General features: G+C 37.0%; 1 protein-coding gene across 1 annotated transcript; it reads right to left on the reverse strand.

Annotated features, from left to right (window-relative positions):
• Positions 1-990: 990 nt before the first annotated feature.
• Positions 991-16,088, reverse strand: RRH (retinal pigment epithelium-derived rhodopsin homolog). Its single transcript, XM_054591566.1, has 7 exons — positions 15,983-16,088; positions 9,182-9,372; positions 7,196-7,295; positions 6,561-6,714; positions 5,271-5,439; positions 2,292-2,470; positions 991-1,105 (listed from the first exon to the last, which is right to left on the reverse strand). The coding sequence occupies exons 1-7, from the start codon at positions 16,086-16,088 to the stop codon at positions 991-993; spliced, it is 1,014 nt and encodes a 337-aa protein (XP_054447541.1).
• Positions 16,089-19,079: the final 2,991 nt, after the last annotated feature.

A 19,079-nucleotide genomic window follows, 5' to 3' on the forward strand; every position in this document is an offset into this window, starting at 1 on the left:
TGCTCCTTTTAGAAGCTATTTGAACAAAAGGTAAAAACCAAATCCTAAGCATTCAGAAACTGGTGTGCCTGGAATGCAAACAGCCATTTAGTAAGAGCAGATTACACAGGATTAGCTGAGATCTGTAGTTACTTAATCTTCAAGTGTATCTTGCAAGGGATCAATCTTCCTAGCCTTTGAATATGGTTTCAGCAAAGTAACACATTCTAAGGAAAATGAAAATCAAACACATGTCAAGAAAATTTCAATAGTTGCTTGTATCTATTTGCAAGGAAACGCCTATTAAATTCTTTTCCTATGGATGTAATTGTTACTACACTTTGAAGCTACAGTTAAGGTTAAAAATAACTCAATGTCTTAGCAGATACTAGAAAATAAATGCAGACTATTTACATTATAACATTATAAATTTTATTTTGTACATTTATTTTTTTACCAGCATGCATAAGAATAAGTTTTAAAAAAATAGTTTTAAAGACAGAAGCACATGATATAAAATTGATTTAGAATAGAGTTATCAATATTGCCACGTATTGGCATTCTCCAAAGACAAAGTAGACAAAGTCCAGTACCTAGTTAGGAACATCTAACAACCCATTTCAGTAATTATTTGTTACTGAAGAGTAACAAATTGTTAAAGAGTATTAACTATATTATTATCATAGTTACATCCTGCTGACACAAGATAGCAGGACATCAATACAGCACAGTGCATGCCATGACAGAGAGAAAGAGAGGAGGCCTTAATCTCATGTGTCTGTATTCATCAAAGGAAATGAACGATAAGTTTACATGTAAGGAAATAAAGAAACATTCCCTACAGTAGCCAGCGCACAAACAGAACAACTATAAACTACACTTGAGGAATTCAGCCTATTAGGATAATAATCTGTCTACATTTGATCTAAATGGGCTCATATTTTAAATAAAATTAAAACATTACAAAAAAAGTATGTAGGGTGTTTTGATAACTTGGGCTTTCCTCTTTTTTCAGGGTCCTCCAGAAGTCAATGGGTTTTGAGGTACATCCATTGGTAAAAAACTCGTCACAGGCATAGCTTGATGAGTTTGACATTTGAACATGGCAAACATTGCCTTCCGAAACCTACAATAAAAAGGGAAAATCTGGCATTATCCTATGATGACTTGGAATTTTAAAACATTTCAATATGGGTAAGATGCCACTACTGCCGATTGACATTTCCAGATAAATTTTTGCCTCCAACCTTATCTCCTGTTGAGAGCCTTTATAAATGTAGAAAGTATACAGTATAGTTGAAGACCTATTTTGTGTCATTAATTGTAAACATTGGAGACATTTAATAAAAATCAATAATTATGTGTTTAAATGACATTTCTAATGTCAACTCCAATAATTTATTTATTTGAAAGAAGGATATGCATTTCATGCATCTATTCTTCTGAGCAAAGGCGAGTTAAAATTAAGGGGAATTTGAGAATGACTGACCTTTCCAAAAGAACGACCAACAGGCTCTGAATTTAAAATGTGCTCTTTACTCTTCTTATGTGGTCTGTTTGGTCTTAAAAGTTTCTGCATTTATTCACCTATTTATAACTAAAGCTGCTCTCCCAAACATGTGCATAAAATGCATAGGTTTAATAGAAGCAGCATTGGCATTTCAGGATCAAATTACTGACCTCTACTAAGATTTAAGCACAGTAGATTGGTTCATTCCATCTTTCAGTAGCAAAAGAAAATGAAATAATCCAACCTTCACTGAGGAGGCAGAAAAGAAATCCTTACCAAGAGTCCTAACTAAGGGGGTGGGGGCCTTTCTCGTCTTGCATTTGAATGGCACATCCTCTTTCTAGTAAATATACAACTATGCACTCCACTTAGGGAGACCAACATTGCCTTGGCTTGTCCATCATCTGGTAATAGAACTGCTCTTTTCTTTGAAATACCAATTCCACGTATTTTGGGTGTGGTAACCATAAGAACTAAGCTGAGCCTCCCAACAACCTTCCAGCAGCTTCTCTGCCAGAGTCACCTGAGGTGCACTTTGAATTCAGGACTGCTGAGCTGGTAGAACTTGGGTTTGGGGTCGCCTGTAATCATCTTGCCTCCATGTGGGAAGAGCCTGTCACAGAGCTGGAGCTCTAGGCATTTAAAGTTCTCCAGTTGCATGAGTCCAATAACTTCTACGAGCTAGCTCAGAGTGAGTTTCTGTCACTTATTTCCCCAGAAGTCTTAGAACATTATCTGTGGTCTTTTAAACATTCTTTCTGTATCCCTTATTTTGTTCAGAAGCACTTTTGACGTTACTTACTTTTTATTAGCAACCACATAAATGCAGGGATTGTAGAATGTAGAAGATTTTGCAAACAGTGGAGCAATGATGGCCACCGAGGGAGGAATCCTCTGTGGGTCACCGACCGAAGCCCATAAGCACACAATTGAATAAGGGGACCATGCCACCAGAAACATGAGTATCATTACCACAGACATCTGTAAAAGAAATAGGTATTTGCTAAATCCAATATCTACGTAACTAACATACCTAAAATGGCATAAAAATGATCTAGATTGGAATTTGAATAAGTTTATGTTGTTGACGACATAAAGGAAAAATTGAATCTTACCCCTCATTGTTCTTTGCGTCATGTGCAAAAAAAAAACCAAGTCATCTATGATAACAAGAGCCTGTGAGATGGATACAATGCGACACAAATGTAAAGAATGCCTCCTCTCTTTTGATGTGTTAGGGAAAAATACAAAAGCTGGCTTCGATGAAAAACACATACATACCCACTGCTAACTCATTTCTAGTCATTGTGGTGTGGACTCCTGGCATACACAGACTAATCCCTTGCACAGAACTCAGAAAGCCTCAGGAACTAGAGGTGACAGCTAGCTCTGAATGTGAGGCTGCCCATGGAACTTAAAAACAGAACTCACTGAAATCTGCAAAAAGAAGCAGGCAGACTTCTGAATTCCCTTTGCATGCAGCCAGGCAGCTGCCCCTGTCCTCTCCCCAGAAGCACCCAGTAGGTGAGTGTAAGAGGGAAAAAGCAGGGAAACCCAGGGCCGGGGGCCACGGGGCTCAGCTGAGAGCCAGAGCACTGTACTGCAAAGAGGGGCGCCGCATGCCGTCGCCGCCCTCCTCTCAAACGCAGCTCACAGGCCGACAGACTTGGACCTCCCACCCAGGTACGTGAAAAAATCTTCCGCTTGGAAACTGAGCAGCCCCGAAAAAAATGCCTGGAGATGCAGGTTGTCAGAAAGACCCCCAAAGAAACATCCCAACCAAAGAGCCCATATGAAGCTTACGATCAGCGTTTTGGTGCCTCACTCTCAATACTCAGGGAGAGTCACTGAGCGCCAGACACCGAGACGCGCACGCCGAGACCAAAGCAGTTCAGAAACGCAGGAGAAACAAACACCATGTGATGAACTGAAGGAAAATGTAAATATATACAGGAGATATAAAACAAGAAGAGGAAGCTATTAAAAAGGAGTACAGAGTATAAAATAATTCTTTTATCTATAACAATGGCTTTTGTCCTGTATGTGAGAGGAGAATTTTTAAAACGCAATAGAAAGGGTAAGGTAAATGAGGTGAACCGTGTAAGCGCAGGGTCAGGTCCTGTCTTTATTTCAAATTTTATATTATGCTTAATATAGGTTTTTGCATTAATTTTGATTTTTAAAAATACTTTATTAACTGCTTTTCTTTATTACTAAGTTCTTTGGTGCCTGCTTAAATTTCATACCCAAGGCTTGGGCCTCGCTCTCCTCACCCGATCCCAGGCCTGGACAGGGTTGAGGAAACCTCTCAGAAAGTAGAAATAAAAACAAACAACAAAACAAGCAAAGAAACCCAAAACAGGGACAACATACAAGAGGAAATTTTTTAAAAATTAGAAGATAAATCCAGGAGATATAGACAGATAAAAGGAGTTCCAGGAAAAGAGAACAGAGGAAACAAAGCAGGGTGGGAGATCACCAAAGAAATAATACAAGAACCCTCCCAAAGGGGAGGCCCTGGGTCTTCACATTGCAGGCACTTACCAAAGACCAGCGTGTGGGTGAATGAAGAGCCACACCAAGGTGCATCGGTATGAAAGTCCAGAAAACCAGAGACACAGAGACGGTCCTACCAGCTTCCAGAGATAACACGCAAATAGCTACCAACAGTCGGTCACCAGAATGCTGCCAGCCTTCTCAAGAGCAGCACCAGAAGCTAGAAGACTATAGAGAATGCTTTCAAAGTTCTTGGAAAATCAGTTGTCTACTTAGAATTTTACACCAGTCAAACAACCAGTCCATTATAATAGTAGAATTTTAAAACATTTTCAGGCATGCAAAATCTTTAAAATTTTCCCTCCTGAAAACTTTCTCAGGAGCCTCCTTGAGAATGTGCTCCACCAGGTGAGAGGGAGTAACCAAAAAAAGGGAAGACATACACCCCAGAAAACAGGTGATTCAACCCTAGAGAGAGGCTAAAGGTGAGGATGCCGGCTTTCTGGACTGGGGTTTCAGAAAGCAGCCAGTGTAGAGCAGGGTGAGAGGCCCAGGAGCGCCAGGAAGCAAAGTTCCAAGAAAAGGAGAAAGTCTCCAATGCACTTGAAAGTACCAAGAGGAAACTGAGGCTGCTAGTGGAGAGATTAGAGATAAATTAGTGACAAGTACACAGAGGAGTAAGCAAACGAAACTACCAGGAGAGAGCTCTGGAGGGAGAGGGGAACAAAGAGAGAGGGAGAAGAAGGGAGGAAGAGAAAGAAAGAAAAAAGAAATCAACTCCATGGGAAAAAAGTTTTATGGAAAATGAATCAGGGTGATCATTCATAAATTACACAAATGTCTAATCACTCGGTTGTATATCTGAAACTAATATAATATTGTATATCAACTGTAATTGAAAAATTAAAAAATTATTTAAAATGAAATACAAATCACTGACCCCTACAGAAATCTGCTATAAATAAAATTTAGGGACTCACAAGAACGTAAAATTGTCTCTTCAGCTAACCAAACAACATGAGGAGAGAAAAAGATCGGTGAAGAGGAATAGAAAACGGTGGTGGTAGAAGAGAAACAAATTCTCATCATTCGCCGTAAGAAATCAAGAGGTAATGGCCAACAAAAATATCCAGAACAGCAGATTAGCACATCGTTTAGAAATATGGAGGCAAATGCCAGACAAAAGAGCCAGAGGGGGAGTGGGAGAGGTGACTGCAGGGGCCAGGGAACCATGTACGTGTAAAAGCTTGATTACAGAAATATTTTAAGGATGTGAATATCTTACCTTTGTTACATCTACCTGATCTGACCAATCTCTGTTGAGGTACTTAGTGCAGTTACCAGTGGTGTGACATTTGATGGAACGAGCAACATGGAAATAGCAGTAAAACATCACTGTCAAGGGCACAATAAAATTGATCACAATAACTGTCATCGTGAAAGAAACAAAAGATCTGAAAGAAAAGGAAATCATTAAATCACTACTTGTTTAACATACTAAATCGAGGAGGGGAACAGGATGATTATTAGAAATAATACTGGCATTTCCCAGCAGTCGTTATATTATTAAATGGCTTAGGAAGTATATTTGACTTTAAATCCATTTAGGCTAGGGGTCGGCAAACTATGGCCTTTAGGCCAAAAGCCAGCCTGTCATCTATCTTTGTAAATAAAGTTTTGTTGGACCTACATTCATTAAGATACTGTCCGTGGCTGCATTCACAGGCAGAGTTGAGTGTTGTAACAGGGATAGCCTTGCCTGTAAAGACTTAAAATATGTACTTGTCAACACTTAACACAAAAGGTTTTGGATTTAGTTTTAGAGTTAGAAACTCTCTATGTTTTTCTGAGTAATCTTTCATTTTTCTTTAACAAACTAAATTATCCTCTTTTCCCTGGTAAATATAGAAAAGCAGCCCTGGCTGATGTGGCTCAGTGGATTGAGCGCCAGCCTGTGAAGCAAAGGGTCGCTGGTCTGATTCCCAGTCAGGGCACATGCCTGCATTGCGGGCCAGGGGCCCAGCTGGGGGCGCACAAGAGGCAGCCACACTTGATGTTTCTCTCCCTCACTTTCTCCCTCCCTTCCCCTCTCTCTATAAATAAATAAAGGTAAAAAAAAAAAATTCAAAAAAATAAATTAAAAAAAAAAAACATCAGTAACTCGTAAGCAAATCCTTGCAGGAATGTTGCTTTTGCTGCACAATTCTCAGAAGGTGCTTTATCACTAGATCGTTTTGAAAACACTGGAAGGAGCCAGCCTTGGCTTTTGTCCGAGCTGCGTGCTGTCTGGCAATACTGACACCCCTTATCCCTCTCAGATTCTCCCCCTGAGGTGCTCTGTATCCCCTTTGCTGCCAGAGGAGAGAGATGAAGGGACAGGTTAAGCAGGGCAAGGGGAGCTGGATGGCCTTTACTTGCAAACAAGCATAACTTAATACTGGAATCACGTCACGCCTACCAAGGAAGCTCTTTGCTACGCTGTACGGGAAACGTTTGATCTGAGCTTAAATTTGATATGGCGAGAAAATGTCTACACTAGAAGCATTTGATTATCAAGTGTAAAAGTGTCTCTTACACATCATTTTTCCGCCAGTTTATGGTACAGGTAGCACCAGTAGGATCGGGGGCATAACTAGCCCACCCTATGACAGGCATCAAAGCCCAAAAGAGGCCATTGATCCAGGCCCCCAGGATCATGCTGATATAAGTGTTGGTGGTCATTCTTCTTCCTGTTAACAAACATATGAAATAGTAGTGTCATTTGCCAATAATGGAATTCATATCTTCACTTTATTTTAACTGATTATTTAAAATTGTTATCAAGTAGGTTGTTTATAGAGCACCTTAGCTCACTCAAAGCTACGCACAAGGATAAACGGATCGCCCAGAGGCCAAGCTGAGAGAAGCACTTTCCAGAATTAACAAAACAGCATCTACAAAGACCCAACATTAGGAAAGGGGGTGGCCAGGACCCCAAAGTGAGACAGCCCTAGCCAAAGCTAGAAAGGTAGAAGGGCTTTGGAGGTACTTATGAAATTTGGATTTTATTCTAAGTGTAATAGGAAATCATTAAACTTTTGAACAAAGATAGTCAGAGAAAGAAAGCTGACCACGATTGCAACCCATTACATTTACATTTTAAAGTGAATGTGTGTCCAGTGGTACAGGCAAGAAATGGAATCATTGAGAAAGCTGAGAAAAGAGCTGTACCTGCGTCAGGTCGGCAAACGGTCAGGTATCGATCCATAGCCACTACCGTGAGTAATCCAATACTTGTCATTCCAAAAAAGATATTCAAGCCAGCATAAATCTGAAAACCAAAATTTTAAAGAATCTACCATTCTATACACCTTCCGAGAGACATTTACATTTTTACCCCATTGCTAGAATATATTTTAAATACATCAAATGTTTTTATTATATTAATTTTTATGAAATCATTTTTATTGTTATTCTATTGAGTTGTCCCAATTTTCCCCCTCTGCCCTCCTTCGCCCACCCCACACCCCTCCCCCCCACAGTCCATCCCCACTCTGTTGTCCATGTCCTTGGGTCATTCATAGATGTTGTCTAGTCCCTTCCCCTTCTTTCCACCATTATATCCCCCTTCCCCATCCCCTCTATTGTACTTATTTTAAAATATATCTTTCATTGTCAAATTATAACTGGTTTAATAAAGGTATTTATAAAAAGTGTTTTGAGACTTCATTAATTAAAATAAACTTTTTTTAAAATTTAAAGACAAAGTAAAACTTCAATACAATGTATTCTAGAGTGCAAAAACAAACATAAATTAGGTGCAATGCATATAACCAGCGAAAGATTAGTATTCAGAAGGGAGACAATTTAATAAAGGGAAAAGACAACCAGAAGAATGGCCTGTTCATAGAAGAGGAAACATGAATATTTATGACATAAAAAATATGTATACCACATTACATATCCAAAGAAGTGAAAATTATAGACACCATTATATACCTATCAAAATGGTAACAAATTTTAATGTCTGACAATCCCAGCCCTGGGGAGAATGTGAAGTCATAGAAGTTCTTGTAAGTAACATAAGCATTTTAGAGAGCAATTTGGCCACATCTGGTATGTCTGAAGACGAACATGTTGTACAACTCAACCACCTAAGCAATGTGTCTAAAGAAACTCACTAATTGTAGGAGGCATGTATAAGAACTTTCACTGAAGCCTTTTCTTTATGACAGAAAAGCACTGGGAATTAATGCTCAATAACAGAAAAATGAGTAAGTATGTGGGGGTATGTTCATAAAATTAGTGACTTACAGCTACATGTATCAATGTGGCTAAACCTCAAAAATATTGAATGATGAAAGTTGCATAATGCAGACAATATATTATTTACACAAAAGTTAAAACATTCAAACAGTATTTAGTTTATGTATACATAAATATGTAGTTAGAGAGAAAAACATTCATGGGATAAAAGGGAATAAGATTGGAATTGTATGCAATGACCTTCAACAGTATCTGTAAAGTTTTATATCTTTAAAGAGAAAATCAACTTCAAGCTCATACTGAAAAACATTAAGATTTGATAAAACTGGTAGGTACATATATGACTATTCATTTTTTCTAGTAGTCTCATTTTACTCTCTATGCTTTCATAGTTACTATAGTAAGCTGTTAAAAATTAGGGCAGAAGTCTTATTTACCTATCTTAATGCAAACTAGTATTAATTTATTTCCTTGTCAGTATAAATAATAGTAGATATATTTAATAGCAATTCTCATGTAGAATGTTCCATACCAAAAAAAAAAAAAAATCAATAATGTGGTAGGCAGTTTAACTATCTTACTTAGATACTATGATATAGCATTAATATTTATTGTTTCAAATGAAAGCATGGCATTTCTTTTTGAATTTGCAAGATGCAAGTTTTCTCTTGAATATGCACATATTTGCTTTTGTTCTTTAGTTGAATGTTAATTTTGGGGGTTTTTTTTTCCTTTGGGTTGGGGAAATTTTAAAAAATATAAAGATGGCTAGTGATTTCATTTCTCTCATTAAAGAATATATTTCCTAGTCACTCCTGAAAGTAGTTTCAATAAGAGTACCATAGCTATTATAATCTTATTTGATTGAAACCCTTGGGATGTTTTGAGACATTTAAATTTATACCTCTTTAATCTACATTACTTAGCTTTCATTCCAAAGATCTCCAATACCTGACATCCCGCATATCCAAATTTCCAACTTCCATATAGGTCTGAAGCAGCCGACATGGGATAGCCAATGCTACTGACCCCTATATCAGTAACAGCCAGGTTAATGATAACTGCATTTGTGGGTGTCCGAAGCTCCTTGTACTTAATGAAGATGCCCAGAACTATGATGTTGCTGAGAATACTTATCATACCTGAGAACAATACACAAAAATATTATATACTTTGTTTATTTTAATGTTTAAAAGCAGTGTCAAAATTAAACACTTAAGCCCCTTTTATGCATACATATATGTTCATTGCAGCTCTATTTACAATAGCCAAGATATGGAAGCAACCTAAGTCCCCATCAGTAGCTGAATGGATAAATAAGAAGTGATAAATATATATAATAGAATATGAATATGAATCAGCCATAAAAGACTGAAATCTTACCATTTGCAACAAAATGGATGGACCTACAGGGTATGATGCTAAGTGAAATAAGTCAGACAGAGAAAGCCGAATATCACATGATTTCACTTATTAGGAAGACTCTAAAAAAATGAACAAACAAAACAGAAACAAACTCATAGATAGTGATGGTTGCCATATGGAAGGGGGTTTGAGCAATGAGTAAAAAAAGGAAGGGATTTAGAAGTACAAATTCATAGTTACAAAACAGTCATGGGGATGTAAAGTATAGCGTATGGGTATGTTGTCAGATGGGTACTAGAATTATCAGGGTAATCAATTTCTAAGTTATATAAAATTCTAATCACTACATTGTATACCTGAAACTAATATAATATTGTATATTAACCGAAATTGAAAAATAAAAAATCATGTTTAAAAAAGTCCCATATAAACAAATTTCTAAGAAACAGTGCTTACTCTTTCTACATGAAGCATACTCTATCATGTTACACCCTAGTTTATGTTTCATGCTGAGTACATTAAGACATTTAGTGACAGTCAGGGAAATTTGAGTATGACTGGGTTTTAGATGGTATTAAGAAATTGTCGTTGTCTTTGTTAGGTGTGATAATGATATTGTGGTTATATAGGGAAATATTTTCATATTTTAGAGATACATACTGAAATCTTTAAAGGCTGAATGACATGATAATTTACCTTAAAATATTAATACTTCAAGTGGATTGTTAAATCTAAGTGATGGACACACCTGCTACGTGGCTTTTTTAAAAGTTAGTAATATCAAAAGCTCCTAAGGATGCAGAGTAATTGAAGCTGTCATATTTTGCTGGTAGGAATACCAACTAGTACGGCCACTCTGGAAAACACTTTGGCAGTTTCCCATAAAGTTAAGCATATCCTTACCACATGACCCAGTGCTCCCACTCCTAGGTATATACTCAAATAAGCATAAACCACCCTGAATGTGCCAGACCTTGTCTGGTTTTGGAATCTAAGCCGTGTTGGCCCTGGTTAGTACTTGGATGGGAGACCACCTGGGAATAGTGGGTGACTGCCTGGGAATGACGGGCACTTTATGCTTTTTTTATAGTCGTCAAGATATGGAAGCAGCCCAAGTGTCTATCAATAGATGAGTGGATGAAACAACTATGGGACATGTACACAGTGGAACACTACTCAGCCATAAAAAAGAATGTTTTACCCTTTGCAACAACATAGGTGGAACTGGAGAACAATGTTAAGTGAAATAAGCCAGTAAGAGAAAGAAAAATACGATATGATTTCACTTATACGTGGAATCTAATGAGCAAGCCAAGCTAGCAGGCAAAATAGACTCATAGGTGGAGAACAGGATGACAGCTAGGGGTGGGGGAGCTTACGGGATGGAGGGGTTAAGCAAAAAGGTAAAAGGACTCATGGACATGGACAACAGTGTGGTGATTGTAGAGGGGAGGGGGATATAAGGGGGTTAAATGGTAGTGGAAATAATGCAACTTTAAAAAATAACCAAGGAGTACAAAAAAATAAAAAGATAAATGAGAACATACATCCACACAAAAATTTGATAGTGCACATGAATATTGACAGAAGATCTATTCATAATGGCCAATAAGTAGAAATAACCTAAATGGCTGTCAACTGACAAGTGCATTTGAAAAAGGGGGCACAAAGAATAATAATCAGGAAAAAAAAGGAATAAACCATTATTAAATATAACAGCATGTGTTACCCTCTAATGCATTATATTACGTTGCAGAAGCCACACTCAAAACATTGCACAGTGTCCGACTCCTAGGGCAGGAGGAGCAGGATGAGGCCATGCCGGCGGTCAGAGCAGGGCCAGCGCAGGGTCAGGCCTCAGAGTGCTGCCTCCTTACATGTTGTGCCGTAGGCACATTACATGGCTCTCACTAGTCCGGGGCCTGATTCCATCTATATGACATTCTGGAAAAGGCAAAAAGGAAAAAAGTAATAGAAAGCAGATGAGCACTTGCTAGGAACTGGGGTGGCAAAAGAGTTGACAACAAAGCAGAATGAGGAAATTTGGGGGCAAGGAGGTAATAGAATGTCACCTGATTGTGGTGGTGACATGACTCTGCGTTTGTCTAATCACATGGGACACACAAAAAAGGGTGAATTTTAGCCCATGTAAATTTTAAAAGTGAAGGAAAAGCAAAAGATATATATCCAGGTGATGAGTATATGGTGATTCATGATACTATTTTCCCTACTTTTCTTTATGTTTGGTATTTTTTTGTGATGAAGAGTAGAACATCAAAATGTCAATTGCTTCCAAATATATTCCAAGTATATTGCCCAACCCACTATTTTAAAAATACTGTGCTAAATCATACATTTCTGTAATGTTTGAATAATTTACTATATATATATATTACTTAGTAATCCTAAAATTAAACAGAAAAAGACAAATTTTCTTTTTTCACAAAGACATTCATCACAGCCCTATTTACATTAAAGAAATAAATTAAATGCTCAAGATTGGAGAGGTTAAATAAATTGTGGTATAGCTATGTGATGAAATCTTATACTGATTAAAAGTATTTTTACATAGCATTGTCTAATAGGGAAATATTTATATAAAATCAAATGTAAAAAGCATATACGATGTGTATACAATATGGTTTTAACTGTTAAATTTTTTGCACATAAGAGTGGAAACAAGTAAATCAAAATGTTAGCTGTTAAAAAATTAAATAAAATAAAAATAATTTTAAAAACATAAATCCATTTTAATTCATTTATTTGAAGAGCTCTAGCTGTTCTTAAAACAAATAGTTTCATGTCTTCACAGTCCTTCTGTAAAGCAGAAGTAAGAAAATTAAAACATTCAAGAATATGCCAATTGCATAAACCAGCACTGAAGGCTGGTTGTTTTTTTAATCCTCATCTAAGGATATTTATTGACTTGAAATACAGAGGGAGAGGAACATGAATCGGTTGCCTCCCACATGTGCCCCAGATCAAACCCGCAACCTAGGTACGTGGCCTGATCAGGGATTGAACCTGCAAATTTTTGGTGTACAGGACGATGCTCCAACCGAGTCACCCGCCAGGACAAGACTAATTGTAATGTCGTCACTATCAATCACAGTCCTTTAAATTCTTCGCTTGCTTTTCATAACCAGCCCTGCTGATTTTTGGGATACATGTAGTACTCTACCATATCTTTTGGCAGCTTAACTTCCTCCTCCTTCTTTCTGAGGCTCCAGCATCTCTCTATTCTAGTATCTTTTCTCAAGCATCAACTGTCATATGAGGTCTATCTGGAAAAAGTTCAACAATTGTTAATATAACAATGGTTTATGGGACATTGATATAACCTGGCAGCCAAGGAGAGTGGACTGGAATGTCCATGTGTGAACAAAGATGACTTCACTGTACTAGTCAGTGGGGGAGGTAGACGCCATTGAGTGAGCATGTGTGCTGTGTGGTCATCACATCCAAAATGACTGAGTAGAGCAATGACTTTGCATCAAATTTTGTGTTAAGCTTGAACATTCCTCTGCAGAAACTATTCAGATGATTCAGAAGGCTGCAGCTATGGGCAACTGGTGATTGGTGGCTTCATTACAACAATGCACCCACTCATGCATCATGTCTTGTGCAGAGTTTTTTGGTGAAACATCAAGTCACCCAGGTGACTCAGCTCCCTTACAACCCAGATTGGGCACCCGGCGTCTTGCGGCTTTTCCCAAAATTAAAATCACTTTTGAAAGGGAGATTTCAAACCTTCGACGAGATTCTGGGAAATATGATTCAGGAAAATATGACAGGGCAACTGATGGCAATTGGGAGAACTGTGTGAGATCCCAAGAGGCCTACTTTGAAGAGACTGAGGCATCATTGTCCTGTGTACAATGCTTCTGGTATCTCCTTCAATAAATCTATTTTTCATATCACAAGCCTAGATACTTTTTGGACAGGCCTCATACGCTATGATCCTACAAGCTCTTCTGTTACTTTCCAGCCCCAAGCAAAGCCCCAGTTCCATACCCCTTTCCATTCAACTGTCACTAAACATTTATGAGGTATCTGTGTGCCAGATCATATGACTGTTCCAATGTTACACGAAACTCAACATGTTCAAATCTGAGTTGTTCATCCAGCACCCACACATAGCAAAGTCTGGCTATCCAAGAAGGAAGTGGGGCTGGCTTTCAAATACATTGAGAAGACTGACAGGTCATATCACCCTAGTCAAGTTTCCTTTCTGAGACCTGACTCTGTCTTGCAGGTACAGAAACTCAAATGCATTGGCATCCCAGAATTAGCTGAATTCGTAATGAATTTCAAATCCTCAATTCACCATGCCTTCATGCCTCCCTGCCTTAATTGTAGAGATATTGCTCAAGTTGGTAAAAGTTTTTAAGAGCTAAAATCCAATGGAAATAGTAAATTAAAAATTTAAAAAAACCTAAATAGGTTTAGTAACAAATAAATGTTTTAACTGAAAGTTTCCTCATAATTTTGTATTTGATTGGGAAGTTCAAATGTTTTATTAAAGGTGAAAATTAGGGGAACTTAGTAATAAATGTTTGAACAAAAGCATAAAGAGGTTAGATATGCTCCCTTCAGTTCATCTGTCTCTCTCACTCTCTCTCTCTCTCTCTCATGGTATTCCTTAATAATACTCACCCTTGTAATTTTATGTGAGGGCTCAAGAACCAAAACGCCCGAGTTCAAATCCTGATCTACTTAGTAGCTGTGTGTGTTGGGCAAGTTACTTAAACTCTTCATCTCTATAATCAGGGAAAGTAAGACTTATTCACTTACTGAATTAGCGTAAGGATGAGTCATTCTGTACATGTATTTAGAACAGGGCTTGGTATATGCCCACTATTCAAATAATGGCAGTAGTAGCAGCAGCAGCAGTAGAGGCAGTGGTAGTGGTAGTAGCAGTCACCAGAGTCATGGCAGCAACATTACTGTAATTAATGCTATAAAAGAACTGTATAGAACATTTTCTTAACAGGAAATTTTCTTTGCACACTATTTCTGTAACCAGATATAAAAAATGATAGCTTTTCTCGGTCATCTACAAAAAACTAACCAAACCAAAGTTTGTATACGAAGTATTTCTATGTAATTGTAGTAAGATTTTTCTCTTTAACCAGCATAGTTTTCTCACTGTTGTCACAAAAAAAAAAAAAAAATCAGAAATAGAACTTGTCCAGTACTTATCATACAGAAGTATTCAAATGAATGAGTTAGCATGTCATTAAAATTTACAAAAATTGAGGAACCACAATTTCTAGCACAGAAGTAATACTCTAATTGGAAATTATGGGCAAACTAGGAATTATCAAAAACAACTAGACACAGTATGATTTGTCTTACTTTTCACTCTGCTTGTGAATATATTTGAAAATTTGTATAAATCAATCCAAAAATGTTACTGCTAAAATGTGTTACTGAGCATAGCTGGAAATATGGTGACCGGTCAACATAAAACTTATACCACCATTCAACCTATGCATAAAGAAGATAAGCAGAGAACTATTGTCATTTCCCCCATTCCTTCTTTTTGGTAAACAAGTCTTTTATCTATTGACATATAATCCAATATATGTATCAATGAGTGTGTATATGGAAGAACATATTTGTCCGATACCTACTATATGTGTCCTTTAAGTGTATTTATGTCATTAAATTTCACTCCACAAGAATCATGACAAGTAGCTTACTCTTATTCCCATTTTACAGATAAGAAAATACAAGGACAAAAAGGTGAAAGTTGCTCACTATTGCAGAGACACTAAAAGATGAAAGCCACAGCTCAAGCCTTTTTCAACACAGCGCTCTGGAATGAGCTGAATTTTCAGACTCTGTTGTCAGTGACTGCCAGTACACTCTGTGCTCTTTTTATGACTTTAATTTTCTTTCCAGGACCTTTCCATCTTAACCAGATTCCGCTACCAAGGACAAACTACAAAATGTATGTATGAGAACAGTAAACGACATAAAAATATATTTTTGCCATGGTGCAGTCTTCCCCAATAAAAATTTAACAATGTAATAACCAAATATATGGTCTATAAAAGTATTTTTATAGAAAACTTTTCTCAGCCCCACTTCACTGCTCTCACACTGTGTCAAGATTCAAACACATTAACCACCGTAACAATGCTTTCATTTATTGTCCCACCTACCTTCCCTTGATCTTTACAGCTGGAACATAGAGCAGGTTATCACCCTTAATTACTTGAGCACCCAACTCAGAAAGGGTACCTTCAGATTTGCCATCAATATGGAACTTGAAAACATTCTCCCTGACCCATACTTTTCCTGCTGCCTTATGCTGAAAACCTCTGCTTTTCTGTTCCCACTCGAAAGCAAAATTACTGTTAATGGAGTAAATATCCATACCTGCCATAATCAAGTAAGTTGCAACAATATTGTGTTCAGTCTGTGAAAAGACCGAGCCATCTTCATTTTTAGAGCCTGAACTGTTGCCTAAATTATTCTGTAGCATTCTGGAAGGAGGATACTGAGAAAGCCTTCGTAGTAAGACTTCAATTAGTATAAAATGTTATAAATGCCACTGAAGAATTTTCAGAACCAATCATTTCCACTTCAAGATCTCAAAGAATAGCCTTTTCATAAGGGCCCTCCCTTAACAAACGTGATTGGGCTAAAGAGGAAAGAATTCCCAGAGCAAGGGAAAAGCTTATTAGCAAAATAGAGAGAAATACCAAACCACACATTTTAACCAATCTGGACATCAGCCTTATATATCTTAAGGAGATTATCAAGAGTGAACATCCCACTTAAACAATAAACAAACTCAGAAAATCAGTGCAGGAGCTGATTTACGTGTTCTCTGCAGGAAATCAGTTCTGAAATTAAGAGCCAGACTTAGTTCTCTAAAACTATTAATATTTAAAGTCCCTGTTTTTGGTTTAAAGTTTTTCTGTAGCAACTTAATAGAAACAAATAAAGAAGTAATCTCCCCACATCCTTCCAAATCTCATGCCCCTGAAGGTAATATTGTTTGGTTTATATCCTTTCTGGTTTACTTTGCTTATACAAACGTATGTTTATACAAGGGTTTGAGGTTTCTCTCACTTCCTTTTGAGCAAAAATGGGGAGATATGTACATATAAAATCATTCTGTAACATTTTCCTCTAAAGCCGTATCATAAATCCAGGTCTATAAACCTATTAGTAGCTATATATTTCATAGCATTGATATAGTATGATCTACCTCACAAGCCACCTCAGTTAATTCACTCTATACTTTAATATGAACAAGTAATTATCTGACAATAATAATCACAGCATGTATCAGTCAAGTATCCTGATTCAATCATTCATCTTATAAAGTACAGAGCAACTCTGATATTCTGTACTACCTTGCTCTAACTCAAAAAGTAGGTTACAATCTAACATGAGCATTTATTGTTAGACTGAGCTATCCTCAACACCATTTTCTCCATATTTTTATGACACGTAATACTACTAAATGATTGTTCTCAACAATGAATTTCTTAAAGAAACTTTAGAAAAATCCTAGATGTTTGCAGCATTATTTACAATTGCCAAGATATGGAAGCGGCCCAAGTGTCCATCAGCACATGAGTGGATAAAACTATGGGACACTTACACAACAGACTACCACTTGGCCATAAAAAAGACAATCTTACCCTTTGCAACAGCATGGATGGACCTGGGGAACATTATGCTAAGTGAAGTAAGCCAGTCAGAGAAAGACAAATACCATAAGATTTCACTTATTTGTGCAATCTAGTGAACAAATGAACTAACAAGCAACACAGAGACAGACTCATAGTTGGAGGGCAGGATGACAGTAAAGGGGGGTGGGGGAGATTAAGGGATGGAGGGATTGAGCAGAGGAAAAAGTACTCGAGGACATGGACAACAGTGTGGTGACTGGCGGGGGAAGGCTAAATGGAAACGGGGGGAAAATGCAATAAAGATTAAATTTTAAAAAATATGCTAGATGCACCCAAGTGAACAGTGTCAGCATGATGACCACTAGAGGGCTATATTTCCTCATTTAATTTAATCTTGTCTGCCTCTGAATAGCAAAGCAGGAAGGGACCCAAGATCATCTTTTTGCCTCAATTCTCAGCCATTTATAAACTGAAGCAGATGAACTAGGTTGAGTGACCCGTCCCAGATCTTACAGCAACCAGAACTCAAATTTTTAATTAATGTAAATAGTTGAGAATATCAACACTAGCAAATTTGAACAGCATTCCAGTAACAAAATATTTTCAAACAACACTGAAATAATGGACATAAAATTTAAGTGAAAACTCTCCATTTTAAAACCCTTGTTGGGTTTTAAATCTTCACAAACAGTATGTAGAAAACACTAAAAAAATTTTTTTAGTATGTTTTGGCCTATAGTCCTTTCCTTTTCTGTGATGGATTATACCTAGCTGTTGCAACCACTTAAATTTCCCAGAAATTACTTCTATTTATAAACTGAATTCCAAAGATGACCACCTACCTGTTATAGATAAATATATTCAAAGTACTTTTTCATGTTTCCTTCCTAAGTGAAACAGAAAAGCTATATTGGGATGAGGTATAGAATACTAACAAATATAACTATTTCATATCAAAATGTTTACATAGCCCATAATTCTTTAATTTTACAAACTTCAATTGCCTAAAGTCAATCCTCATTTCATAACTCTTCCCAAATTTTCAGAAATATGAGGAGATATGGTTTATATTCCATTAAACTAATTGCTATGGCAACAAGTACATTTTAACATGATGCAATCAGCATGTTAACTCTAAAGGTTTAATGTTAATAATCATCAAAATATCTTTTACAATGCAGCTCAGTGATACCACAGTACCATATTCATTAATGTTCAGTTTCCTAAAATGTGAATTTGATTCAAAACTAAATACCCCAAAGGAAACCCAGAAGGAACTACAAAAGGAAGAAAAAAACTGTGAAAATAAAATACTAAAGATGGCCAATGACCAAATGATATACCTAAGAAAAAGGTGAAATCTCTAAGTGATTTGTCTACCAACATATACACTACGTCCATCACAGCCACTTTAAGACTTTTCTTTAAATGTAAAAAAAGTGGGGAAATGTTTCTATTTATCCTTGGGACGATGCCACGGCCTGTCTAGTGCTCACTATGTCCTTTATGAAGCAAGTATACAAACCCTGGCCCTAACTCTAAAAATTTCAACCCAACAATTGTAAATCAAATAGACTTCTTTCCCATGTTGTAAAACACAACTGCTTCTTCCTGTGAAAACAGTAATTTTCAACATATTTGTTCTTTATATATATTTACAGCCTATGTATTTACTAATACAGCCACAATTCCATTAATCAAAAAAGATGAGTAAAACCCACTATATTGACATACGCAATACTTATATTACTCCCAAGAGTATTAGGTTACTCTTGAGGAAAAATTGAGGAAAAAGATATGGCAACATCATTTTGAGAAACAAAATATAG

Source organism: Pteronotus mesoamericanus, unplaced genomic scaffold, assembly GCF_021234165.1.
Source record: "Pteronotus mesoamericanus isolate MK-2021 breed Mesoamerican mustached bat unplaced genomic scaffold, CSHL_Meso_final scaffold_232, whole genome shotgun sequence".
Lineage (NCBI taxonomy): Eukaryota > Metazoa > Chordata > Mammalia > Chiroptera > Mormoopidae > Pteronotus > Pteronotus mesoamericanus.

Excerpts from the sequence above, each read along its gene's own strand:
- RRH (XM_054591566.1), bottom strand. The coding sequence starts at position 16,088 with ATGCTACAGAATAATTTAGGCAACAGTTCAGGCTCTAAAAATGAAGAT. Across the intron at positions 5,440-6,560 it reads AACTGGCGGAAAAATGATGT|ATCTTTTGTTTCTTTCACGA; the intron begins GTAAGAGACACT and ends CTTTTCTTTCAG. Across the intron at positions 1,106-2,291 it reads TATGTGGTTGCTAATAAAAA|GTTTCGGAAGGCAATGTTTG; the intron begins GTAAGTAACGTC and ends TTTTTATTGTAG.